This window comes from Panthera onca, chromosome A2 (genome assembly GCF_046562875.1).
Source record: "Panthera onca isolate mPanOnc1 chromosome A2, mPanOnc1 haplotype 2, whole genome shotgun sequence".
Taxonomy (NCBI): domain Eukaryota; kingdom Metazoa; phylum Chordata; class Mammalia; order Carnivora; family Felidae; genus Panthera; species Panthera onca.
This window is the reverse complement of record NC_138340.1, coordinates 151,871,829-151,899,567: the sequence shown is the minus strand read 5'-3', so window position 1 is coordinate 151,899,567 and position 27,739 is coordinate 151,871,829. Positions and strand designations below refer to the sequence as shown.

General features: G+C 40.2%; 1 protein-coding gene and 1 long non-coding RNA gene across 5 annotated transcripts in view; one reads left to right on the top strand and one right to left on the bottom strand.

Moving 5' to 3' along the window:
• Window positions 1-2,352: 2,352 nt before the first annotated feature.
• On the top strand, window positions 2,353-6,019 carry LOC132679568 (uncharacterized). 2 transcript variants are annotated; one of them, XR_009610224.2, is made up of 3 exons: window positions 2,353-2,574; window positions 3,675-3,794; window positions 5,331-6,019. It is a non-coding gene; the product is annotated as an uncharacterized LOC132679568 (long non-coding RNA). The 2 variants fall into 2 exon arrangements; XR_009610225.2 differs by having other exon boundaries at window positions 4,425-6,019.
• Window positions 6,020-12,686: 6,667 nt separating this feature from the next.
• The window catches only part of CHRM2 (cholinergic receptor muscarinic 2), a 142,779-nt gene continuing 127,726 nt past the window's right edge, over window positions 12,687-27,739 (bottom strand). For all 3 annotated transcript variants that reach the window (XM_060633221.3, XM_078438915.2, XM_078438924.2), the window contains one exon: window positions 12,687-14,356. In XM_060633221.3, coding sequence (XP_060489204.1) covers window positions 12,908-14,308 — 1,401 coding nt within the window. In that variant the 5' untranslated portion in view covers window positions 14,309-14,356 and the 3' untranslated portion in view covers window positions 12,687-12,907. The remainder of the gene's footprint in view (window positions 14,357-27,739) is intronic.

Here is a 27,739-nt window from a genome sequence, read left to right as displayed (position 1 = left end):
TGTGTGTGTGTGTGTGTATATATTATAGTGTTGTTTTTGGCTTAAGTGCATTTTATTGGTTTTCTTTCAGAATCCTTCTACAAAAGAGTAAAGTTAAAAACCAGGGCCCTGGCAAGAAGGTACCTCTTTCTTTCCCGAGAGCCCTCCACCTGTCCCCATGTTCCCCAGCTGTGTCACTGCTGCAGTCCCTGGGGAGTGGAGGGCTCGCTATTTTCATCCCCCAGCAAGCCCAAAAAGGGAAGAGACCCATGACCCAGCTCCTGCCCCTCAGCCCCATCCCGCACATGTTGGTCCTGATGGGATCCAGTAAACATTCCCATTTATATGATTATTATATATAAGAATAACTATATATATTTTTCTCTTTTTCTTTCCTGTATGATTTATCTATATTTCTGATGTTTAGTACTGACATACAAAGTTCCTGAAAGCAGATATATAAAGCTTATCTCACCTCTCATAGCTAGGTATAACCAAGAGGGTGAAATTAAGCCTTGGTGGAAATAGCGGATGGTGCATCGCCCTGCTTTTCCTTGCTTCTAGTGCAAACTGAGTTTACCTTTCATTTCTCATCCTCTTCTGTTTGTGTACTTGAGATACTCGTACTTCTTTAGATATTATTTAGATGTGGCCTCTATCATACTTTTAGGCAGAAAAGAGATGAATGAATTTGCTCTAGGAACCATTCCACTTAACTGTCTCAACGTATCTTCCGATTTACTACACGAAATAAAAGATTCTCCACAGCATCAATTCTCAGAAAGGCTCACCTCGTGGTGTGTCCACTCTAAACGCAGATACACACAGATCAATCTCAAATCCTCAGATCAGATGAGCTCCAGGCAGCTGCCTAAAGCATCTACAGACTACGGATATCAACCTCTAAGCATCAATTCTAATCTGTAAAATATTTCTGACAGTAATTTGTTTAATCTGGAAAGCGCTTAGGGTAACACTATATTCTGGCTAAAGCAAACAAATGAGACTTCCTGAGATTTTACAGCTAAGAAATGACAGAATGGGGACCAGAAAACCATTCTTCAACTGCCAGCTGGCTTGGTGCCCCCTCCAGTCCCCAAAATAAAGGGTTAACCATATACCATATTATCCAAGCTAACATTCTTGCAGGAAGGGGGGGAAGAATGCATAATGAATGAATCAGGCAGCCAGTGTAAACCAGGCCTGGACCCAGGAAACCAGGTCAGGCTGCTTCTATAGGCTTCCTGCTTTCGATAAACCACTTTTGAGATTTGAGCCTGGCTGTACCAATACCAGCTATGGCCTCGGGTAATTACTTGGTTTCATGGAGCCTCTCTGGTTCCTTATTTAAAATATGAATATAATAATAACTCCTCCTATGATTCTAGCCACATCTAAGTAATAAAATGCCTGGCATGTAAAATGAACCAGATCCATGTAAGATGCCAATAATCTTATTACTGCAATATGTAGCAAAAAGAAACTAAAGAATTTGAGCCATGTCTCAGAAGGACAGAATAATTGCACTTCGGGTGTTTCAGTGTTCATTCTCTATTTGGGAGATGAGAGCCCGAGGGTCCAAAGGTCCCATTTGTCCTAGTAAAGCACCGACTGGCTTGATGGGACACTCAGGGCTCATCAAAGTGCAGTCTGAGAGGCTATGGCATCTTTTGTCTGTACCACAGACTTCCACTATAAGAAGTGTTATAAACACATCTTTTATTGAGTACCCTTCTTTGTTGAGCATGCTGCTAGGAACTACGTGGTTATTTCCAATCTTCTAAATATTCCTTATACAAATATATGTAATTTATCCCGATATTGTATACATGTAAATATAGGTGACCTATATCTGAAACAACTACATGATTTTCGCAAGGTCGTGTGACTAGTGAGTGGAGAAAAAAAATGTTGCAGAGAGGGAACAGTGACTATGTATCAGGCACTGCCTCAGGTAGACAAATCCAAATGTGGTCTTTGTACTTACAAAGTTTACAGTCTACAAACAGAGACCAGAATTTATTCAAATAATCCTACAACCCCAGGTAAGGTTGCGATCGTGAAAAACCTTATAGGAGTTACACTGGAAGAATTGATGTCGTCTGACAAGTCAGGGGAGACATTTCTGCAAGCGTCATATTTGACTTGAGATTTAAAGGATTATTAGGAGCTAACCAGGTGGCGAAGGGTCAGGGGGGCTTTCCAGGCAAAGTTGTGTGAAGCTCATGTGCTCAAATCTTTTGGCAGGAGAGGACATGATGGGGGGGGGGGGCGGTGGCGAGGGTGGCTTTTGGCAGTGACGCAAGAGCAATGAAATCACCGGGGAGTGTGCTGGGAGGGGGGGAGGGGCTTAGTCCATTAAGGGCCTGCGGGTCAGATAAAGACATGTGGACGTGGTCAGAAGAACTCACTAACAAGTTTTAAGTAGAGGAGTGATGTGATATGATTTGTCTTCTGAAAGGCTGGCTCTGCCCGCAGGTACCAGCCAGATGGGACGGGATCAGACTGGATGTGGCAAAATCAGTGAGATCGTGGTGGCACCAGTGACAATGGGAGAAGTTGACGGGCAGATCTGACACATTTGATACTTAGGAGGTAAAACTGGGAGGACTTGAAGGGCGATTGGGGTGAAAGTCAAGGATGACAGAGCGTGGTGTCCATTTTGTCTGTGCAGTAGAGGATGGGCTAAGAGACAGCAGAATGGGGCCAGTGTCGTTGGTGAAATCATGAATGTGAGCTTGGACGTGGTGAGTTTGAGGTACGTTTGTGGTATCCAAGATGGGTTCTGACGTAGATGGTGGAGAAGAGTGGGATGGAGATGATATATCTCATCAGATATAAGATGATAACCAAAGCTGAAGTTGTGGATGGGCTGGTGTCAGGAAAGAATAATGAGATGAGAGAGAGCGGAGTATGGAGCCTTAAGGAACTGTCCATTGCATAACGTGAAGTGTCTATGACCATGGTGGAGGCCACAAGAATTCCTGCTTTTAGACGGAGGTGAGAATAGGCGGCAAATGACATTCGATCAACCCTGAGAACCAAATAATCTAAGTTTCCCATAAGCTTGAGTGTGAAAATATCTGAAGGAAATGTTTTCCTCCGGCTGGAGTTGGCCCTACCTCACTGGCGAGGACAGTAATTTCTCACAATCCATTTACCATGGTACCTCCTGGCCTATGTAGTTTGAGGACATCATTTGGCATTAATTAGTTTGTATGAGTTTTGACTTGCTTCCCCTCGTTTGGAAGGAGGAAAGGAATTCCAGATCAATGTCTCCAAGTCAGTTATTTGGGGAAATCACACACAAAAAAGAAAAGCTTCCCTACACACCTAGCCCACCGAGTATTTCTAGAATCCGGAACGACTCTGGAATCTCTTTCCAATACGTTCGCTATTTAAGAGATGGAAAGCAGAGGACAGAAGGAATGCTCTGGAGCACTTTTCATCTGGTAGATGGAGAAAGTGAAGTGAAAGTTTTCAAGCGGAGAGCCAGAGCTCACACTAACTCGTGTTACAATTAGTACTTTTTCAAGGGAGGGCTTTGTACCAGTTGGTATTCTTTCTTAAAGAGTGCCCAGGAGTACGGTAGTGTCTGGCTTCCAAAATGTTCACAAATGTGTTCTAAATGTGGTGAATTATAATGAAAAAAAATTTATTGTTGAATTCTCCAACTGCTACAATGCTTTATTTAGGAATACAGCTTGGCAAAAACACATCCAAGGACACCACGTGTGATTTCCTCCGCGCTGATTTTGGAAGCTGGAATGTTTCTGCATACGCGCATCAGCAACATCTAAGCCAACACTCCTCTGGTATGTTGAGTATTTTCCACTGGTATTCCTTGCATTTTTGTGCATCACTTTCCATTAAATTCCTACAACCATGTCTTTAAACGCGTTTTCTTTTATAAATAAAATGTATAATATAATTATGCAGGCTTGTTTAAATATGTATAATTTATAGCAACACTATAGATATCTTTCATCCAATATGTATATAAAGGAGATTATCGTTAAAGAGGCTCTCAATTTCACATACACTTAAATAACTGTCTTTTAATGTAAGATTTTCAAAAACACTGGGACTCTACACTCTTGTGTGTTTCTAACGAACGTTGTATTCCTTACTCTTCAATAAAAAGCAAAGGGGAAACAAGGATACCAGGTTCCTTGACCATAATGGAATTTTTAGCAATTGTTATAGGTAACATAAGCTATTATCCTAATTTTTCAGTTACGTGAACTATCTCACCTGTACACGGCCAAGGAATCGTGTTTGTCTGTTCAAATGTGCTTCCTAACAAATGTGTGTATACTGAGTATTGGTTTAACTCCCTTTTCCGTCATATGGAACGGCTTTTCTAACAACGGCTTAACAGCCTTTCACTTCTTGGTTTACGTCCCATACTTAATCGTGACAAGGGCCTGCTCGTGTCCCCACAGGGCCTGTTTCAAACAGCACATTGATATGCCCTGAGCTCTTCTCCGAGTGACCAAGGACCTGCGTCCGTCCACCGCACTGTGAACAGCAGCGGGAAAGCCCTCGAGAACACAGAGGAAATAGATGCCATGTTGTTTGGAAATATTTACATTGGGAAGCCATCACATACGCAGATTTTTTTTTTTTCATTTAAAGCCGTGTTTTTGACCTTTATCCATATTTTGGCTACGTTTGTTTTGTTTGGATAGTGAAAGCATGTGTCATTGTCAGCTGTTGTTGTTTTAAATGTCTTTTGGCTTTCTGCAACAGCAATGTCAATTACAACAGAATTAAAGATGAGGTCTAAGGAAACAGTAATTTTTGTGTTTGCCGCGCACAACATTTATAAAAATTACTTTTACAGCAGCATTAGTAAAAACTGGAGCAAAAATACTAAAAATAGATGAAGAAAAAAAATACAAAGAACCTGGAAAAAAGAAAAGCATTTCTGTTAAATTATTTCGAGAGAGCTTAGGCATACGTGTTTTTTTTTCTCACGTGGATGTCATATTCATATTGCTCCTGTTTTAGTCTTAACTGTATTCTTTATGGTTGTCTTTTCTGCTTGAATGCAGAGTTGTTCAGATTGTTATTTCTGTGTAAGATATGTTACCCAATGGGGAGGGTTGAGAAAAAATAAAATGGTTTTCTTCAGCCATTTAATATCGGGACTATAAATGACCTCTTCTACTTGTTCACTAATAAACAGAATGGTGAGGATCCCAAGAAAAACAAAATAATCTGCTTGGTGATCTTGGGGTACCCATCATGAAGGTTGGTATTTGTAGACGTGTCCTCCAGGCATCATCATGATCATGTATTTCAGGCATGTTTCCTCACCACGACTCAATGTAATTGTTGACTTTCAGAGAGATTTTCTTCAGACAACGGGGGTATGTTGGTGGCAGACACAAAGCTGGAACTTACTGACCCTAGGAGCTTTGAGAACATTCTGCAATTTACTGGCCACAGCACAGAATTTTTTCTTCAGTACTACTTGGCTGACCGGAGTTCAATGTCTCCTCTAGCTGAGTTCCAAATGCTTTTGAAAGTAGTGGGAAGGTTATACCTCTGAGCACAGTCAAGATATTTAAGGTGAAACTTGTGTTTATGTGTTGTTCGTATTTGTACATGTGTGTATATGAGCGTGCATATGTGTTTATGTACATGAGTGTGTGTGTTAAGAAGAGGTTGAAGAATTCCTTCTAGAATGCAAATATTTTTTATTTACCATTACTTCTCAACAGAATAATGGAATGATTCATTTTAAGTACTCATAAGAGGAGAATGTGTTTGCATATATAGACTATGCAAAAATATATGTAGGAGACTATAATAAAATGCATTTAAAGAAACTTTTTAATGCTTTATTTTTGAGACAGAGAGGGATAGAGCATGAACAGGGAAGGGGCAGAGAGAGAGGGAGACACAAACTCCAATGCAGGCTCCAGGCTCTGAGCTGTCTGCACAGAGCCTGACGCAGGGGCTCGACGCAGGGCTCGAACTCAGGAACCGCGAGATCGTGACCTGAGCCAAAGTCAGACGCTTAACCGACGGAGCCACCTAGACGCCCCATGAAATGCATTTTTAAAGTGGGGCACCTAGGTGACTCAGTCGGTTAAGTGTCCGACCTCAGCTCAGGTCACGATCTCGCGGTTTGAGAGTTCGAGCCCCGCATTGGGTTGTGTGTTCACAGCTGGGAGCCTGGAGCCTGTTTCAGATTCTGTGTCTCCCTCTCTCTCTCTGCCCCTCCCCCACCCACACAGTCTCAAAAATAAACATTAAAGGGGCACCTGGGTTGCTCAGTCAGTTAAGCCTCCAACTTCCGCCCAGGTCATGATCTCACAGTTCATGGGTTCGAGCCCTATGTCGAGCTCTGTGCTGACAGCTTAGAGCCTGGACTGCTTCAGATTCTGTGTCTCCCTCTCTCTCTCTGCCCCTCCCCCCACTCGTGCTCTCTCTCTCTCTCTCTCAAAAATAAATGAACATTGAAAAAAAATTTAAACATTAAAGATGCATTTGGAGATATCATAGAATTCAAGATTCTGCTATATTTATCTTTAAACTTTGATATGTTAATGGTTCTTCAAGTAAATTTATCAATATGGTTATTTTTAATCACTGGTGTTAAGGTCATGGCACTAAAAGTTTCGGAAGAGACAGAAAATACGAACAGCCTATTTGTAAGTAAGCAACAAACTTTACGTCCAAGAAAAGGTATCCTCTCCTGTGGCTAGTTCGTTAAATGTAATGTTTTCGCCATTAGTAACAGACATCTTGCGAAGACATCATAATACTTTGGTAAAAATTTTCATTAGACCAGAGAAGGTAATTGTTCTCAAAGTGTGGTTCCCATCAGGATCACTTGGGAACTTGTTAGAAACACAAATTCTCAGACGCCACTTCAGACCTACTGGTGAGGCCCAACAATCTGCAGGTGATTCTGTATCAGGCTGAAGTTTGACATGTGGCAAAATATAATATGGCCCTGGCAAAGATACCCGCGCCCTCACACATGTAAGCACCTGCTCTCTATACAAAAGCAGTAGGAAGAGGAAGATTCCCGCGTGAAGAAAATTGCTTTAAGCATCCAGTTGAATCATAATGTTTGTCTTTTCGTACAAATAGCTCAACTCTTATCCAGATTTGAACTGGCTCTGCAATCTATTTTAATTCTTCCTGGATGCATACACACAATTTATCCCTTAACACTATCCCTTATCTTCCAATAATAATGACTCCAAAAAAGATACTCATTTTAAAAAATCCTTCAACAAGCTCTCCGAGGACATGCATGTTTCCAGCAAAGGTCCAGTGTAAGGATTCAGATGAGCTGCACGGTAAATGGTACAAATAAAGAAAATGGATGACTTATTTTCTCTGTCATTTTCCATGACGTGTGTGTGTGTTTAGGAAGCCAAAGAACAGAATTTATAGAATGTCACTTAATAAGTATGTACATTCCACAACTTACCACGCTGTTGCTTCAATTTTTAATCAAAAAAGACTGACATGTGGAAAATTCTTCCTTTGTGATGGTAAGATATTTTTCCTGCCTCAGCATTTGCAACTACTTCGTAAGGAATAACATTTGACAATTCATCGATACAGTATGCAATCACATTCTAAAAAATGTAATGAGAACATTTCACTGGAACAATAAGACACTAATGAGAATTGACAGAAAACTCAATTTTTTTTCTAGAGATGATTTTGGTTCAGATAAGCAACAATGCACCCGGGTGGATTATGGAATAACAGGTAAAATTTAGGAAGTGTATAGATGGTGAAGCAGGTCATAAAATTTGCACAGAAAACTAGAATTCACTGAACACCTTGCATACCTTGGCAACTAAAGATGATAAATAGGACTCTTTGAGATGTTCGGTGCTTATGCTCTTCTATTAAAATGCAAGTGTCTCTTGGGATGGCGTGCCCAGGATCAATTAAAATCATAGCAGTAATTGCTAACTAGGAACTCATGCTAATGAACCAAAGAAAATGTTCTGGGGAACGTGGGTAGTTGAGTCGGTAACAAGGGAAGGAAAAGAAGTGCTATAAAGAAAATGTAGGGCATTCAGAAACAAACCACCTATGGGGCATCTGGGTGACTCGGTTAAGCCTCCGACTTCAGCTCAGGTCACGATCTTGTGGTTCGTGAGTTCAAGCCCCACGTCGGGCTCTGTGCTGACAGCTCAGAGCCTGGAGCCTGCTTTGGATTCTGTGTGTCCCTCTCTCTCTCTGCCCCTCCCCCACTCTCAGTCTCTCTCTGTCTCTCAAAAAGAAATAAACGTTAAAAAAAAGTTGAAATTAAAAATAAAAAAGAAGGCACCTATTTCGTAATTTCTTGGAGAAAACTTGGAGTATCATACTACACTAGAAATTTCTGGCATTTAATGTATGGGATGCTGTATTGGGCTCAAACTGAAAAGAGTGGCTCATAAAATACAGTGCTTGTACAACTTTTTACCTGTTTTCCAGAATGGAAAACATTCTGAAGGTCATCCTTTCCTCCTTGCATGATTATTTTTTATTTGACTAAAATCAGTTAACTTGGAGGAGAGCAAAGCTGTATGTCAATGAATTGGTTGCAATCTCATCAGGCAATCAGACGTGAGATCAACACAGCTGTTGGAACAGTAACAGCCAGAAAGATTCTAGTCACAGGCCAGTCGGGAGCACAGGAGCAAAGAGCATTCTGGTCATGTGGGGTGACACCAGCCAAGATTTATGAATATATTCCTCCAAGAGATATTTAAAATCAGTGCCATGCTTTCAAAGATTATAAAACAGCTTAACAGTAATACGGGTAGGATTTTGGCTGTTCTCAAACCCTCTCCTTCAAAAACCAAAACTGCTTTAAAAAACTGGGCCTACAAAATCTAGTCTTGTTACTCTGAAGCAACATATACCATATTGCGTATTAAGATTTTGTGTATAATATATTTATTTGCATACAGAAATATGTATTTCTATTATACATTTCATTACTTTATTTATAGAATATGTATATTAAGCACACAGCATATTCCAGAAAGATACATTAAATACGCACACAGTTCATGCTGCAGCGTGCACCCTTTTAAAAGAAGCATATTTAGAGGCGTGGTATTGTATGTACATGCTGAAAATACACTTTGCACAATTCATCCAGCTTTGGGTGCTTCCCTAATCTATTTGCAACATCAGTGCTGTGGTTGTTGAAAGGGAGATTATCAAACTGGGAGAAGGCAACTACCAATGAACTAAGAGAAAATAAAAGTAGATCGCATTTCTAAGTATATGTTGCCATCATTTTGAACTCCCATGTTCCCCAATGTCAGATCTCCAGGATCAAAAAAGCAGTGAATGGACAAAGAGAAGAAGTATGTGGGTCCTCCAGCCTCCACACTCAAATGGGAAAGCTTATCCCATGTGACTCATTATATTGGTGACTTTGTCCTAACCCTTGGGAGCTGGTATTAAATTAATGTGATCTGGTAAAGGGGTGATCATTTCTCTTTTTTTAAAGAAATGAACTGGCTTTTTGACATTCTTAATCTCCTCTTCTTATAAGACCACTCTGGAATATTTACATTATTGCTTTGAGGAGAGAAGAAATTCTTGACAGCTATCTACCTTTCCAGTGAAAATAACAGAGATGAATCATATTGTTTCTGAAAGAGACTCCTGATGTTTCTGAAAGAAAAAAATGGCAGCTCCAATAGAAACTGACCACATCAACTCCAATCATTTAATGGTCAATTACCGGCAACCTCAACTGACTGGACTCTATGGCAATCGTGTTGGGACATTAAGATGTTGGAAACAATGTGCTACGTGCATGGTCTGGTGACTTTGGATGTGCAGATGTCTCCTGTGTTCCCAATCTGTGAATTACACATACACCAGACTCATGGGTGACAATGTCTGATACACAATTGGTGAACATTACCTTTTACAAACAGGTGAGCAATTTGCATTGATATTCTAATAGTGATACAGGATTATTTCCCCATTTTTACAAAGCAAGCGCTGGAATTCCTTAAAACAGATGACAGTTTCTCAGCTTTGGCACTATTGACACTCTGAACCAAATAATTCTTAGTTGTGTATGTGAGGGAAAGTCGGCCTGTGCACTGAAAGCTGTTAGCAGCATCCCTGGCCTCTATCTGCCAGATGCCAGTAGCTCTCCCCCAAGTTGTGACCACCCAAAATGTCTCCACACAATGTGAAATGTCCCCCGGGGAGCAAAACTGTTCCTGTGTGAGAGCCACTGAAATAGACAAATCCAGCCATAGCTAACGCAAACCTTTGAATACAATCTCCATATCTTTCTAATCATCTACCATTTTCAGTATTCTTCCCGTGTCTCTGATTCCAGCTGACAAAGCTTTCACGATGTGTCGGTCTATAGTCACTTCCTTTCTGTAATGCGCGATGGTTTCTCTTTCAACAAGGTTGTGGTGGCTATGGCGAAGATCAAGAATAGAAGGAAGAAAGGGAGGGTGTGATGGCAATGAAGAGTAAGAGGCAGTTTGATTCATGGTGAGTTGAATTGTTAGAGCAGACCAAAAAGACCCAAATCCAGAATCATGAATCCTTGAATCCAAAGAGTTCATCCCAACTAAAGCTGAATCTACATCATAATAGTACAAGTTAATAAGTATTCAGCCAGCCATGGTTTTGTTTACGGCCAACCAAACAGCCCATTGGCTTGATGTCCCTTCCATTCAATTGATTCACTAATTTGAAGAAATAAAATAAAAATACATACGGATTTAACACTTACATTGAAGTAACTGTGGAGTAAAGGAATCTGCATGAACTGATGCCATAGGTTTACACGCAGAAGGTTTATGGGCGGGAGTGACTGAAGTTATTCAAACAAGAAGTTATTTTTATAAAGGGTAAGTTACATCCAACTACTGTGGGCAGTTTGCCTCTTACTGACTGTCCTTTCTTTATTGTTTACCTTGTGCTTTTTTTTAATTCGCAAAGTTGTTGAGATGCCATCAGTGAGGCAAGTCACACGCGCACACGCACACACACACACACACACACACACACACACACACACCAACTCTAAAGTGCTAAGGTTTAATACTGACAAATTAAACATGCTACTCACATTGATGTTACTGGTCAAGACAGCATAAGGCCCATACATTTGAAATGCAAAATATGAAATCTGAAGTGGGTTTTATAAATTTGATTTCTATTGATTGGGCCGTCTTCAGAAAATCTGATTTTAAGACTATAGCAAATACAGTAAGAAACAAAGTTGAGGGATAAAAACAGCTAAATGTGGATCAATACGATCATATGTTTATGAGGGGTACGAAATGAAAAGTCTCTACATGGACAAGATTCTACAACAAGCTACCGTTTGGCTAATAATAGTTCCTGATAGGACTTTTTATGGTCTAGAATTAAAGAAACAATGAGAAAGGACACAGGCACAGCTACCTGCATTCTTCCTCACAGTTTGCTGATCTCACTTGGCCTCTGTTAGTTATCCACTACGTTCTTGCCACAAAGATTACCTCTATAGACAGACTTTTGAAGTTAAAAAATTTTAGAGAGAATTGACAATTTGAGGAACATGGAACATGTGGTTCCAGGAAATGTTTTTTAACTATTTTTTTCCTCCTCCAGTGGGATATAGGATGGTTATAAAAAACCTCACTGGACTGTAAATTGAATATAATTTGTTAGCAGGCATTGAAGAGAACATCTTATTCTCCTGGGAGTGACCCAGAAGTCATTGGTGCCACCAGAGTATGCTAATCCTACTTACGATCCCAAATGAATAAAGCAGCTTCTTCCTGCTGACAAAGGCCAGAAGTTCATGGTTTACAAGTTAGCATCTCCTAGATGGGTCAGGCAGATTCAGGTTGAAAACAGAATGCCCTCTCAGTCTTCTATTTTCTTATTTCAAAATTCATCTGGCCTCAGTAAACTCTCTCCAACTAAAGACGACCATTATTTAATTTGACAAAACCTCACTTTAAAAAATGACTTTGGTTCTCAAGCGTGTTTATGTATTAGGTAGGCTAGCCCAATAACTTAAGACACTAGTTTAGGAGAAAACCAGATTGGTGAAAACATTTCACCTACAGGATCATAAGCAAACTAACACTTTATAGGCTTTTATATCCCCACAGAATGCAAAGGACACAGTGGGCAGGGGTGAAATGCCCATGTTCATGGCTGTTTCTGGTTGTATTTAGCAAAAGTCTTGCAGATTTTGTCCTTACACAATGTAGAATGGGGATGTACAAAAACCAGTGCCATAATAAGAAAAATAATGTTATGGTCTAGTTGGGGTTTTTGTGTGTTTGCTTTCCTTTGATGGTGGGAAGAGGGAAAGGTAAAAAAAAAAAAAAAAAATCCAAAGCATTGATTACATCGCAATTCTCCAAATAAAACTGTAACAAAAGAATAATATATGCTTAGCACTTAACACTATGGAGACCATTTCTATATATTTTTGTTTTGATCCTCTTCCTTCACTTGTCCGTTGTGTGACGTCTATTTCTTTATGTTTAAGTCTCCATGTTAGCTGTGGCATTTCATCCTCATATGGACACTCGGGAACAAAAAAAAATGGGAATAAAAAGGAGCAAGGTTATTATTCTTCTTGTGCAGAGATAAAACCGTAGATTCAGAAGCCCTTCTTCAAGAGAGTATGAGAACATGTGGATTGTTCCTTAAATCCATTAATTCCAAAATGTCTCTTTCATGGTCTCATCGCTCTGAAACTGACAGGGCTGATAAGGTGTGGGTTTCTCAAACTGGAGCATAGGCACGATAAAAGTGTCACTGTCGGGCTCCTTAATTGCACATTCCATAATAAGACTATAAAGTGCAATGGCAGAGATTTTTAAAACTGGGAGGTTTTTTTTTTTATCCCTTTTCTTTTTCCCAAGCTCCCCTGACCACCTTCCTTCTCTACAAAGGTGTTTTACCTCGTAGCGCCGATGTTCTTATAGTGACACATAAGAAGATGTTTAAAGGTCTTCTTGAAGGTGGCATTACAAAGTGCATAGCAGGCGGGGTTGATAGTGCTGTTGATGTAACAGAGCCAATAACCAATTGTCCACACTGTGTTGGGGATGCAGGGTGCACAGAAGGTGTTGATGAGCACCATGACATTGTATGGGGCCCAAGTGATGATGAAAGCCAACAGGATAGCCAAGATCGTCCTGGTCACTTTCTTTTCCCGAGAAGGAGGAGGCTTCTTTTTGGCAGGCTGCTTCGTCATCTTCACAATCTTACGAGCGACGATGTTCTGTTTTTCGTCTCCGTTCTGACCTGCAGAACCAACTAGCTCCACAGTGGTATTAGCTGGGGTACATGAGTCACCTTTTGGGGTCTTGGTGACAATTTTGATGCACGTCTGCTTCGAGTTCTCATCTTTGGAGTGGCCCAGGGAAGTGGAGACTGTGTTCTCATCCTGGGTTATTTCATCATCTCTCATATTAGAGGCTACCGCACTGACTGAGGTGGAATCATTGGAGCTCTCCTTCTCCTCTCCCTGGACACAGTTTTCAGTCACAGCATCTCTGGGGGCTTTGCCATTCTGGATTTTGTTGTGCTCCAGGCTACCGTCACTGCCAGGTGTGGTGTTGTTGTTTGGCCTCACTATCCTTCCTTGTACCAGACTTGGAGAAACTGGGTCTTGGTTGGCCACAGGCTCCTTCTTGTCCTTCTTTATCCTGCTCTTGCTGGCTCGGGATATGTGCCAGTATAGCACAGTCATGATGATCACAGGCAAATAGAAGGCTGCAATGGCGGTACCAAAGGTGACAGCGGCGTTGGAGAAAAACTGAATGTAGCATTCCCCATCCTCTACAGTCCTCACCCCTACGATGAACTGCCAGAAGAGAATGGCCGGGGCCCACAGGATAAAGGAGAGGACCCAGGCAGCTGCAATCATCATACCTGCCATTTTCGTGGTCCGCTTGACTGGGTAGGTGAGCGGTTTGGTGACACAGAAGTACCTGTCAAAGCTGATAATGAGCAGATTCATCACCGAGGCGTTGCTGACCACGTAGTCCAGGGCTAGCCAAAGGTCACATACCACAGGTCCCAAAGGCCAGTAGCCAATCACGGTGTAGAGGGTGTACAAGTTCATGGAGAAAACACCAATGATGAGGTCAGCACAGGCCAAGCTGAACAAAAAGTAATTGTTGACGGTCTGGAGGTGGCGGTTGACTTTAATGGAGACCATGACCAGAATATTCCCAATGATAGTCACCAAACTGAGGGATCCAGCCACAAGGACAATAAACACCACTTCAAATGTCTTATAAGGACTGGTCAGAGCCAGGCCATTGTTAGAGGAGTTTGTTGAGTTATTCATTTTGTGTTCTCTCAATCAGAAGCCAAGTAGCCAAACACGCATTGAAACCTGCAGGGACATAGAAAAGAATGAACAGATATGACATAAACATTGCTTTAAAATATATCAGATTTCTTCCTTTTGAACCACGACTTTTTCTCCAAAATCCTCACTCTTCCCCTCCTTGTTTATTGCACCTATCTGCCCCGATTCCCCACATAAAAAGCAAAGACATTAAATGGAGGATGCGAAAGATCCTTTCAGACTGGCAATGTATTTGACGTCTGAAAACACTTTGAAAGCATCCATACCTAGATGTGGTATCTGTCTGTCCGTCTGTCATCAATCAATTTAGCTGAGTATACTACTGATGGATTAAACTAAATAAACTAGGATTATACATAAGACCTTCCAAAGCATCAAGAGGTTTCTGGTATAGACATAAAAATTAATAAACCAATGCGAGGAAGAAAGCATAAAACTTACAGTGCGGAGTGGGTGACTTTTATAGTCTATAGCATCTTTCCATCTGGTAGCTCTAAGTAAGCCTTTTTCATAGTAATACTGATACTGATTATAACCAAAATAAGATAATAATAATAACTAATTAGCCAGTACACTTCCACTAATGAGAATTATTCTTCTCTGATCTCCATTTTGCCCTTGTAGTGAGTATCGCATAGCTAACATTTCCAATATTCTATATCCTGCAAAATAAGTCATTTATTAAATGTGTATTGATAACCACATGAATTTTCTGAATGTTTTATCTTTCAAGTCACCACCAAATTTATTGTTCTACTGTTCTTCCTGCCAAATATTTGGTACAGTCAGGCTAGGATTTATATTTGTTTGTCAGAAGAGGGAACTGCAGTCCAGAAAGAGTCAGTAATTTATATAAGGTCACATATTGAGTCAATCAGAAAAATGAGCCTAGGAAAAAACCTGTTTAAGAATTTACTCATTCACTTTGTCCTCACATCCCTATCGAGCAACTTCTCTGGATTAGGCATTTGATGTATGCGGGATATTAGGTGACGATTAAGACAAATTCCCTGCCTCTGAGAGGCATATGCTCTGGGGGTAGGGATGGGCTGCTAAAGAAGCAATTATTAAAATTGAGTATACTTTCTGTTGCCAAACCCTTCAGTGTTTAGATAAACACATAATTATCATTTTTCAGATAATATCACCAAAGTCTGGTGCCAGCCTCACACATAGGAAGTTACATTTCAGCTATAGTTACAAAGATACGCAAAAAGGTCTACTCAAGGATGCTCATTCAGAAATGCTACAGTAGAAAAAACCCCTAGAAATATTAAAAACAACTCACTGACACAGGATTGGTTAAATATATGATGGAATACCCTTACAATGGAATAGTACACAGCTGTTAAAACAGAGGTAGATATGTGTTCTGGCCTTGTTGTGGAAAGTTATATGGTTAGAAGATGATATGATCAGAGCAAGACTCAGAATGTTATAGAATATAGTTATAATTAAGCAGAAAGGCGATTACATATATGAAATGAATTTGTAGGTCTTGAGGAAACATTGAAGAGTTTAATCAAGGTAATGATGTTAATGAAATCCCACTTACCATTTTGCCTTCCGAAATTATACATGAGGTGGCAGTTACTGCTCCAAGGAAAAGGCACTTACAAAGTATCATTTATTTTTGATATCATACGCTTCAGAATACCGTTCAATGCTTCCATTATGAATATATCTTGTTATAATTACACAAAATGCAGATTTTCAGGCTGACTCCAGACCTCTCGATTCAGAATTACAAGGCATGTTAGGAAACACTTTTGAAGCCACCCCTGTGTTACCTGTTTTAAAATCTGGCCCACTATGTATCATCCCACCATTGGATACCACAACTTTTTCTGTTGGCTTGGTCCTCATCCATCACATAAATATTCCCAGTGTAAGTCTTGCGTGTTACGCTTTGGAGGAAATGCTTTCTTCAATATTATATTCCTCACTGGGTATTACGGAGAGTTTGGTTTTGTTAAAGCATAACACAACAGACATCTACTGGGGGGTCTTGAAATGTATCCCCCAATAAATAAGGGGGGAATATTGCAGTTAGTAGCCCTCAGGTTTCCACCTTTGTAGATCCCCTGTTCGTGGCTTTGACCTAGGACACCGATCGATACACCCCATCTATGATTTTCCTCCTTCACTAGAAAAGCAGTGAATTTTGGCTTCTTAGTCTTTTTAGCTGTACCATCCATCCAGCTTACTGCCTCAAATGTAACTGGTGCTCAAAAATGTTTATTGAATCAAAACAGGATTAACAATTAATATTATTAATTCAGCCTCTATTTACTTACCCAGTGGAATTGGCTCAATAGAATTTCTCTGTAACAGCACCCCCCCCCCCTTTTTTTTTTTGGTCATGATTCATACAACTGTTTATTCATGAAATTTATTTGAACAAAGTAATTTCACTAATCCAATCATAATTCCAATGATTCTTTATTAGCTAAGGTAACTGTAAGACAGAATCCTGACTTGCTTATAAGCTCGCTTTTGTCTGTTCATTAAATTCACTGACATATTTTGAATTGAGTTATATTTATCTGTTCACAAATCGCTCATTTTAATAAATTTTGATTGAAAAATATCAAAGATTTACCTTCTGAACGTCCTATTTGATACTTTTATATTTGTTTGTCAGAAGAGGGAACTGACATTCATTTAATAAAACATAGGACTATATTTATTTTAGTTTTAAAAAGCTTTTTGGTGACTTCCTCTCAAAAATAATGTAGAAATATAACATTTATGTTCAAAAATAAACTAGTTTGATCTTTTATTTTATGGATTAAGAAAGCATAAGAGTAAGTGATTTATCCATAGTCACATGGCTCTTGCCATCATTTATGCTAATAATAATACGTGTTATTATTCTAAAATATCACAGTAACATAAAGCTGTATGATTCTATTTATTTGTTAATTTTCCTCCTTTCTCCTCTTCCCCTCTTCTTGTTTACAGTGAGCATGCATTACATCTCAACTAAAAAACAAGGGGTGTCTGGGTGGCTCAGTCAGCTAAGCATTGGACTCTTGATTTCAGCTCAGGTCATGATCTCGTGGCTCATAAGTTCGAGTCCCACATCGGGCTTTGTGCTGACAGCATGGAGCCTGCTTGGGATTCTCTGTCTCTGTCTCTGTCTCTCAAAACTAAATAAACTTTAAAAACAACAACAACAAAACCCCCCAAAATCAAAGAATCCAAAAAACTAAAAAACCAAAAAAACAACAGTCTTAGGACTCTCAAACATATGTTATCTCACCTTCTATTAACAGCTCTATAAAATATATAAACACATCCAATCACCCCCTTGGTCTGAAGACAGAAGCTGAGTCCACAGTAGGGGTTTAAGTGATCACTCTGGGTTTCAAGGTTAGTGAGCAAAAACTCTGCCACTAAAACTATCATCCTTACCTCTGAGTTAGATACTCTTTCTCAGTGTCCCTTCTGGGTAACCTCTCAGTTACCCTGTCGGTAAAGAGTTACACTTTACCCAGAGGTTGCTGGCTGAGCCAGGTTCTGTCTGGGGGGCTTGGAATTCTTACCCAGGTAGACATAGCAAATCTATATAATGGTAACATACTATATAATGATAATCATATCCCCTAAATTCTCAGAGTTCTAATATTTGCTTGTTCATAGTAATGCCATATATAAAAATAGAAAGCATTTCACTTAGAAGCAAGCACAAATGTCTGAGGGATGGCATTCTTTTCTCCCCTCATGATGCACGAGCTGGGGCGGGGGGGGGTTGTTCCTCTCCTGTTAAAGAAAATACTTCTTTTTGTCAACCCCTTGCCTCCTCTGCTGTTTACATCTCTGTAAAAGTTTTTACTTCTGGTGTGGCATCATAGGGTTTTATTAAAGCAAAGATTGTTACATCATGGATGAAATGCCATAATTGCAACAGACTAAACAATGCAGATGACCCTCAGGATTCAACATCTTAAAACGGCAAGTGCACAGTAATCTACTTGGTATTTTACCATGTTAGTTTATGACCAAGTTTTGAAAGCATTCTGGAAATTTACAAGAAAACAATTTTCTGGCCTTAGTTTCTTTACTACTTGAGTCTCTATATGTAGCAGGGAGAAATGTATCATGGTTTCATATTAACCTTGCAAAGTTGTGAGTGCTAATCTCTGCTCTGAATTATTAGCTGTGAGAGTCTGATCATGTCACTAAACACTTCCATGAAGCTTTCTTTTCTTTTTTTTTTCAAACAGGAATATTAATAACCCTATTTTTCTTCTAGAGTTGTGGAAAACATCAAAGTGAAATCATGTCTTTGAACCATGACCTATAAATGTTAATGCAAATGCCGTTAATATTTACATTTGGTAAATGGGTATAAATTAGTCATTTTTCTTATTAGTTAACGGAAAATCGGGCGTGTGTAGACGAAATAGGGTAGGAGTGAGAACGTGTAGGATATAGTGGTAGGGGTGATACAAATGATCATTATCAAGAATACTGTTACCAAGAACATGAAATCATTAATGATAATATTGATAATAGTTCACAGGTACTGAGCCTGATTCCTCTCCACAACAACTCCTGAGGTGACTATGACTGTGATATGCTTTTTCATACATGTTGAACTAAATATCAAAGAATTAAGTTATTTGAGGTTCAAACCCCTGAGTTCCTGACTCCAGAGTCTGCTACAAGTATTTATTGTTTGCCTGAGGAACAATCTTACTCGGCAGCCAATATGTGCCCCAAATATTTATTACTCTAACCTGCCATGACTAAGTCTTTTTCCCCAAATTCAAGCTGGGTCCTTGGTTTACACAACAGAGGATCATCTTGTCCAGGCCAAAATTGTGACTTTGGACAGGACGTGTTCACAATAAGATACAGAATAGTAAGTATGATTCCTGATTATGTAAATACATGACATTTAAGATTTAAAACATTTTCCTAAAAGCAATCATCACAAAAAACATGTCACCATGTGAATTAATATAGAACCTCTCACAGAAGTATTCATATCAGTTACACAGAAGTTCTAAACATTTACAATAATATTTTTCTGAAGTTAGAGGGAATGCTAACTAAAACGACTAAAAAAATAAATTCTTATGTGTATTTAGACACACAATGGAAATTAAATTTAAAAAATGGGATTTTCTCCATACTCTGCCCAAGCCAGGCAGCATGCCAGATATAAGATGGTCTCTTCGTAAGTGTGGCCACAGTGTAATAAGCTAATCATAAATTAATCAATACGTGAGGAACCTAAGTGTTAGAATTTTTTGCATGTTATTTTATTTAATTATCACAACAACCCTTAAAAGAATTATCATCTTTTTCAGTTGTACAGATGACAACTGATGAGACAGCCAGCAAGTACTGAGGTCACGGATGGAATTTAGGCATCTGGCTCATAGGGCCATATTCTTCCCACTATGTTACACCGTGACACCAAACTTGATTGAATAAAAAAAAGAAAGTTTTCTAGAATGAGAAAAGTCAGCAAAAAAAAAAAAAAAAAAAAGGAGCGGGGGTAGTCCACGATTGATAACTGGAATCCAGAGAGAAGATATGTAATTATACAGCAAAATTTCAGAACAAGAAATCAAGAGGAATTCACATGAAGTTGACTTTATAATTGTTTATATTTATTTAACTTGTGTTTTTAAAACGTAATCTCGGTGTATGTTACTTTTTATAGATTTCTAATTTCTGCTGCCATTTGAACACATTACCAAAAATGGCAGGGTGTTCTGAGGGCTCTTTGTCCGTGTCTTTCGCACTGAGCTCTGAGACACAGCCTCTCTGTTGAGCAACCACGAGGGATGAAATCATCAATCCTCACTGGGGGTGCCTGAAAGTCCTTCAACTGCTACAGCAGTTCAGGCCCCTGGCACCGTTTTAACTTGGACATGTCGGGGCTAAACACGCAATCGGTCTTGAGATAATTAAAAGTTTACTTCAACAATATGATGCCTAGATATCTAGCTTTCAGTAAAAAATATTGCTATTAGAAAAAACTTGAAAAACATAAGGATGATACCATCTAGTATCGTGGTGAAACATGAGACCCTCATTGGGAGCAAGACTGCCTAGTGAGCAGAGACTTTCCCTTCATCTCCTCTCTGCCTTAAGAGTGAGACGTGGTAATCTCACGCTGTGTTATCATCAATTAGAAAGCAAATGGAGCTCCTTTATTTGCAATTTATATATTTAAAAACACATATAACCTATTATATAATAATCTGGTGAATGAGATTCTAACTATAAAATTTCCCTGACATTGGAGACATGACCATTGGGGCATAAAGTCTATATTCTGTTTTAGATCTTCTAAACATTCAGTGCATGCCGTTAGTTTATAAGTGGCATCGGTAGAGGTATTTAATAGGCTTTGAGATTGTTCCTACATCAGTGACCAATCACTCCTGCCGTGAACGATGGAGGGAAAAAGAAAGAAAGGCAAGAGAAATGGGGAGAGATTTTAAGGGATTCTGAGGAACAAAGTCCCCTTTCTTTAAAGACAGTCTCAGTTTTGATACTGATGCAGTAGATGATAAAACACAGTTTGCTCATATTGTGATGACCCCCACAAATCTTGAATGTCTCTCCATTTTACTTATGAGCAAGGAGAGTTCTAGCCTGGGGCTCAGGGGATAGGGTAGCTCTGACAGCTGAATACTGACATTCCACATTCTAGCATTTTGACAACATCAGGCAGAAATGGAGTAAATTTCCACTCTTCCCGCCCCCCCTCCCCCAATTTTTATAAGGCTTCCCTTTAGCCAAGGGACACATTAGGAGTGAGTATACAGATCAAGAGATTTTTCATGAGCTCCTGAATTTTACTATGTGAGCTGCTGTGGTGGGTTGGGGGCCACAGGAGCAACAGGGGCCCTGCTCGGAAACCAGGGCTATCTCTGTTTGTTTTTAAAAATTTATTCTAAAGCACCTTATTGAATTTCTGTCCCGAACAGACCTGCAGATGCCTTGAAGGGCTTTGGAAGGTGGAAGTGAAGGAGAGAATGACCAAACACAATCGAACACATTCTTGCCCACAAGGAGCTTATAACTTTAGGGAGACATACATTGCTGATGGGATTTCCAGCTACCTAAAAAAACTCTGGGCCAATATACTGACACGTGTCAAGATTCAGAATCTATGGAGGAAGGCTGGGCAGATGGGGTGAAACAATACATAAAGCTTCCTGGATGCCTTTCCTAGCAGATCTATTTTCTCTGTCTCTCTCTTTTTCTCCTTCCTCTCACCATTTGTTTATGTGGGACATTTACATATTTTAAATATATATATATATATATATATACACACACCATATAGGTATATATGTGTATATATTATATATATATATATATATATACACACACACACACCATATAGGTATATATGTGTATATATAATATATATTATATATGTGTATATATAATATAGGTATATGTATATATAATATATAGATATATGTATATATAGAATAAATATAATATAGGTATATGTGTGTGTGTGTGTGTGTGTGTATATATATATATATATTTACTGTGTTCTCAAGATTCTGCATTCTATTGCATTTCTCAGAAAAGTGCAATATACTCATGGTGGGTGTTCACTCCAGTGACTGAGCCCGACAACCTGTAGGTTCCAAAACATAGAATGCAACTTAGCCATCAAGTCACCTGCGCTGGGTTTTTAAGTCTATCTCAGAGGATATGTCACAAGCATTTTGGAAGCAACATGTAGAGTTTAGAAAACTTCAGCACAGAACTACAGACTTTACCAGATATGCATCATGTAAAATATCTGAAAAAAGAAAACCACACTTAAATTGCATTTATCAAGCTGCACCCTTAAGGTTTGTGCATTTTACTGTATGCAGGTTGTACTTTTTAAATTTAATTTTATTTTTTTAAATGTTTATTTTTGAGAGAGAGACAGAGCATGAACGGGGGAGGGTCAGAGAGAGAGGGAGACACAGAATCCGAAGCAGGCTCCAGGCTCTGAGCTGTCAGCACAGAGCCCCACGCAGGGCTCGAACTCACGGACCGTGAGATCATGACCTGAGCCGAAGTCGGTCGCTCACCCGACTGAGCCACCCAGGCGCCCCATGCAGGTTGTACTTTTGTAAAAAGGTAAAAAATGTAAAAGCAAATGGTAGAAACATAGTGAAAGTGGCAGAAACAGCAATCTGATCCCCACACCAGTACAAATACAAGAGAATTCATGATTTTTTCCAATGTAAAAACCTTACGGAACCTCCCATCCCTTATTGCAATGTACACATTTTGCAGTTTTGGCTAACTGTCAAACGTACTATTCTTAGTGACGCTGGACAGACGTGCACTCCATGTTCGCCAAACCATCCTTTTCCTTTCTTCAGAACACATCCTAAACAACGCTTACTCTAGAAAAATGTCCCAAGAGGCAAAGAGACCTTAACGTGACGTAACCAGTATCTAGTCCTTGCCGTTGGGTCCATGGTACATTTTAGCGATTTTTTCCACACACTGACATCCTCCTGCCGAGGAGAAAAAGAGTTCTGGACAATTATAAACAAAACGCACTATGGGATAAACCATTCTTTTGACTTTTCGAAGTGAAGTTCCTTCTAAGTAAGCACTGGGGCCCCCTCCCTCTTCTGTCCTAGGAATCTGACAGAACTCAGTATTGAGGATGACCGTAATCTCATAAATGGTGCTGACTAAACACAGTGCTCTAGAGCAAACAGCAGCAATGCTAGAGAAAGCCCTCTGTCTAAAGGTTATTATGCGCTGACAAGGAAGAGTGAAAGGAAAATGGAAGCAATCCTCAGAGAGCTACTGGAAGTTGTATATGATTAGGCAGCTGTATTTGAGTCGATGTCTGTGTCTTTCTTATCTTCAGAAGTTGGAAATTTGTATAGTCGGCTTTTTTTCATTTTGTTCTGTTTTTTTTCCCCCTAAAGTCGGCAGGCTGCTGGTTTAATAACTCTAAATTAGTTAATTCATTGCTTTGAATTAAACATGTGAATCAAATTTGCAGAGGATTTGAGGCTTGTTATGACTCTGATAGAAAATTCTAGAATGAAAGCCCTTGTTCTAGAGAAGCTGAGCAATTCCAAACAATGCATCCCTTTAGGGATCCTTTTCAGTGGTGCACGTGCCTTCTGCTGGAAGCTGAGACAGAACATAAGGCAACACGGAGCTTTGGATAGTAAGTAGGTCAAGGACAGGTTTGAAAAGAGAAGTAAAAAATCAGTTTAGGGTCAGGGAGAAGCTAAGAGAGTTGTAGGTTAATATTTTTCCTTTGAAGGGTAGACTCGAATAGTTAAGACTTAATGGGACCAGAAATTGTGAAAAGATTAAAGGGCACACATAGAAGTGAATTTCCTTCTTCTGAATTTCCATCTTATGACAGGTAAGTAGAGAAAAGGACACTTAGTTGTACTTAGGAATCTATATTTATTGTAAGCACATCTCTAACATTACATTGCTTAAGGACAAAAGGCAAAAGGAAAAAAAATATCATTGCTCTTTTCATGAAAATATACACATGAAAAGTAAAGTTTATGTTTAGGTATAATTTTCCTCTTCAAATAAATAAATGTACCCATAAATGTAAGTTTAACAGACAGAATCATTCTTCTGGTACCAGCACCTAGAATTTAAGTAGAATCCCAAGTAATGAATTCACCTCCATGAAGGGTAAATCTGTGTCCTTCAACTTTTCAATGACAGAAATGACACAGGCCTCATATACTTATGATTCATATCAGATTCAATGAAGCTATAAAAATAAAATAGTAATGAGGTATACAGAGTAATGGGCAGCAACTATTTTTATTGTTTCCAATCGAAAGACAACATGATTGTGTCCTTAGAGTCTGATTGCAGCCTATTTCTAGAACTGAGCAAAATGACCACCGTGTTATCCCACTCAAATGTGAGAAATGAGAGCACGGAGAAGATTAAAGTCTTTACTAAATGATCTAATGGCAATTGAGATGGGGACACATAAAAAGCTGCATCAACTCAGCAAAGATTTTTGTATCTAAAGCACTAATTTGGGGTTTCAAGCAAGTTGGTTGGAGAGAATCAAGGATTTTATGTGCTAAATCAGGACAGTCAACCCTTCTACCTTACCGCAACAAACCCACTTTCCTGGTGATAACCACGGGGACCACGCCATATTGAATGCCTGTTGTGTACATCATCACTGCTACCTCATCGTCCCTTCCTCTACCCTCCCCTCTTCAGACACCATCAGCTCAAGCCTATTTCCGTATTTAAGGAGCTAACTCTCCCGCCCTTCAGACTCTAAACATTTAGGAAAATCTGATCTCTCACTCTGACTGCGCTAGGATTTGCCAGCCCTGTTCTTCTCCCCCAGGAGGCAGGTTCTCTGTTGACTGTGCCCAGGAGGAGACGGACGACAAAGTGACACCTCCCTTCTCGAATTACAGCCGTCTTGGCTGGTAAATATCCCCGGCACGCTTTACATGCCCCACCTTGTCATCCAAGAAAAAGCAGCTGAACTTCAGGCAGTTCACGGTATAGTGGTATTGAAATACCATGTCTGTACGTGAATAGTGCATGAGAAGGGGAGATCTCCAGATAGACAGGCTGTGCAGTGACTGTCCTGCAGGGTGGGATGTTTGTTCCCTCAAGTACAACTGTACCGTCAGCAAAGCAGTTGCGGGTCTGTGTTCTCTCGGGGCAGGACTATACGCAGCAGGACCTCCGGGAGAACGTGTTAGAGTAGAATTCTGTGGTTAATTAAGCCCCCAAACAACTCAAAGTGAAAGGAAACAGGACGCTGAGAGAATATATCCTGGACTCCCTCATCTAGCCACTGTGTGTATTAGCTGATGAGAAAAGGGTAATGACACATTGAAGAAGAAAAGGAGGAAATAATGCTTCTGCTCTTAAGAAGTCTCAGTCTAGGGGCACCTGGGTGGCTCAGTCGGTTAAGCCTGCAACTTCCACTCAGGTCACGATCTCCCAGTTCATGAGTTCGAGCCCCACATCAGGTTCTGTGCTGATGGCTCAGAGGCTGGAGCCTGCTTCGAATGCTGTCTCCCTCTCTCTCTCCCTTCCTCCTCTCTCTCTCTCTCTCAAAAATAAATAAAGATTGAGGCACCTGGGTGGCTCAGTTGGTTAAGTGTCTCACTCTTGGTTTTGGTTCAGGTCACGATCTCGTGGTTTGTGAGGTCAAGCCCTGCATCAGGCTCTGTGCTGACAGCACGAAGCCAGCTTGACACTCTCTCCCTCCCCCTCTCCCTGCCCCTCCCCTGCTCACTCTCTCTGTCTCTCAAAAATAAATAAGTAAACTTAAAAAATATTAAAAAAAAACCAAATAAATATTTTTAAAATTTTTTAAAAATAAGGTCTAAGTCTAAAGAAACTCAACAATATAATTTCCTCTTTAAAAATTTTTTTAAAAATGTTTTTATTGGGGCGCCTGGGTGGCGCAGTCGGTTAAGCGTCCGACTTCAGCCAGGTCACGATCTCGCGGTCCGTGAGTTCGAACCCCGCGTCAGGCTCTGGGCTGATGGCTCGGAGCCTGGAGCTTGCTTCCGATTCTGTGTCTCCCTCTCTCTCTGCCCCTCCCCCGTTCATGCTCTGTCTCTCTCTGTCCCAAAAATAAATAAAAAACGTTGAAAAAAAATTTAAAAAAAAAAATGTTTTTATTTATTTTTGACACACAGAGAGATTATGAGCAGGGGAGGGGCAGAGAGAGAGGGAGACACAGAATCTGAAGCAGGCTCCAGGCTCCGAGCTGTCAGCACAGAGCCCGACGCGGGGCTCGAACTCACAGACTGTGAGATCATGACCTGAGCCGAAGTCGGACGCTCAACCGACTGAGCCACCCAGGAGCCCCTAATATGTGGTTCTAACCAACCAGTAGAGCATTAAAAAAGAAAGGAACGAAGCGTGAACTGTATTTCTCATTCCCCCTCCCCCAATAAGGAAGTAAGTTGCAGCAAGTTTTAATTTTGTATTCCAATGCACTTTTATTATCTGTTTCCATTCATCTTCAGCATTAGGAAGCCCCATGACCATTGTATGGTATCCCGATTCTTACACTGAGATGGTCAGAAGCTTCTACCTAACCTTCTAGGAACTTCAGTCTGAGAATTAGCGACTGGGGCGCTTGGGTGGCTCATTTGTTTAGCGTCTGGCTCTTGGTTTTGGCTCAGGTCACGATCTCACGGCTTGTGGGTTTGAGCCCCACGTCAAAGGCTTGGGATTCTCTCTCTGCCCCTCCCCAGCTGTTTCTCTCTCTCAAAATAAATAAACTTGTAAAAAATAATAAAAATAACAATTAATGACTAATTCTCTTCCTCACTTCCTCTATTTAACATTCCTGCTGTACAACAGGTATATAGCCAGTGATGCCGGAACAGTGTTCTTTGGCGACAAATTATGCTTATACTGAGCACAGCAGAGTGTAGAAATCTGTGGATCACTATGTTGTACACCTGAAACTAATGTAACATTGTGCATCAACTATACTCAAATAAAGAACTTTAAAAAGTAAATAAACCTTTCGCTGTAGATCTAGGAAAGATTATTTAGCAACTCTGTACTTAACTGTTAGCTGAGAGTGATCAGTTTATTTTGGAGGAGAATATTATCTAAGGAACTAGGAAAAATTTCTGCCCCGACATAAATTAAGAACAAAAAAATGAAGCTGTGAAAGAGATTTCTTGTTAACATATACAAAAGTAGCAAAATTCCATTCTATGTCAAATTGTGAGTGCTTAGAGCAACATGGTCACGTGATCTGTGAATATGCGTAACATTAACCTGTGACTTACATTTACCATGTTACTCGAAGTGCTGTTTAAAAAACCAAGTATTGGGGCGCCTGGGTGGCTCAGTCGGTTAGGCGTCTGACTTCGGCTCAGGTCATGATCTCACGGTCCGTGAGTTCGAGCCTCACGTCGGGCTCTGTGCTGACAGCTCAGAGCCTGGAGCCTGTTTCAGATTCTGTGTCTCCCTCTCTCTCTGCCCCTCCCCTGCTCCTCTGTCTCTAAAATAAATAAACATTAAAAAAACAAAACAAAAAACCCAACTATTTTGGGGGGGCGCACCTGGGTGGCTCAGTTGCTTAAGGGTCTGACTTCAGCTCAGGTCATGATATTGCTATATGTGAGTTTGAGCCCCGTGCTGGGCTCTGTGCCGACACTGCAGAGCCTGCTTTAGGTCCTCTGTCTCCCCTCCTCTCTGCCCTTATCCTGCTCATGCTCTCTCTCTAAAAAGAAATAATAAATAAACATTTTTAAAAAAAATAAATAAAAAATAGGGGCGCCTGGGTGGCTCAGTCGGTGAAGCATCCAATTTCGGCTCAGGTCATGATCTCACAGATCGTGAGTTCAAGCCCCGCATCAGGCTCTGAGCCTGCTTTGGATTCTGTGTCTCCCTCTCCCTCTCTGC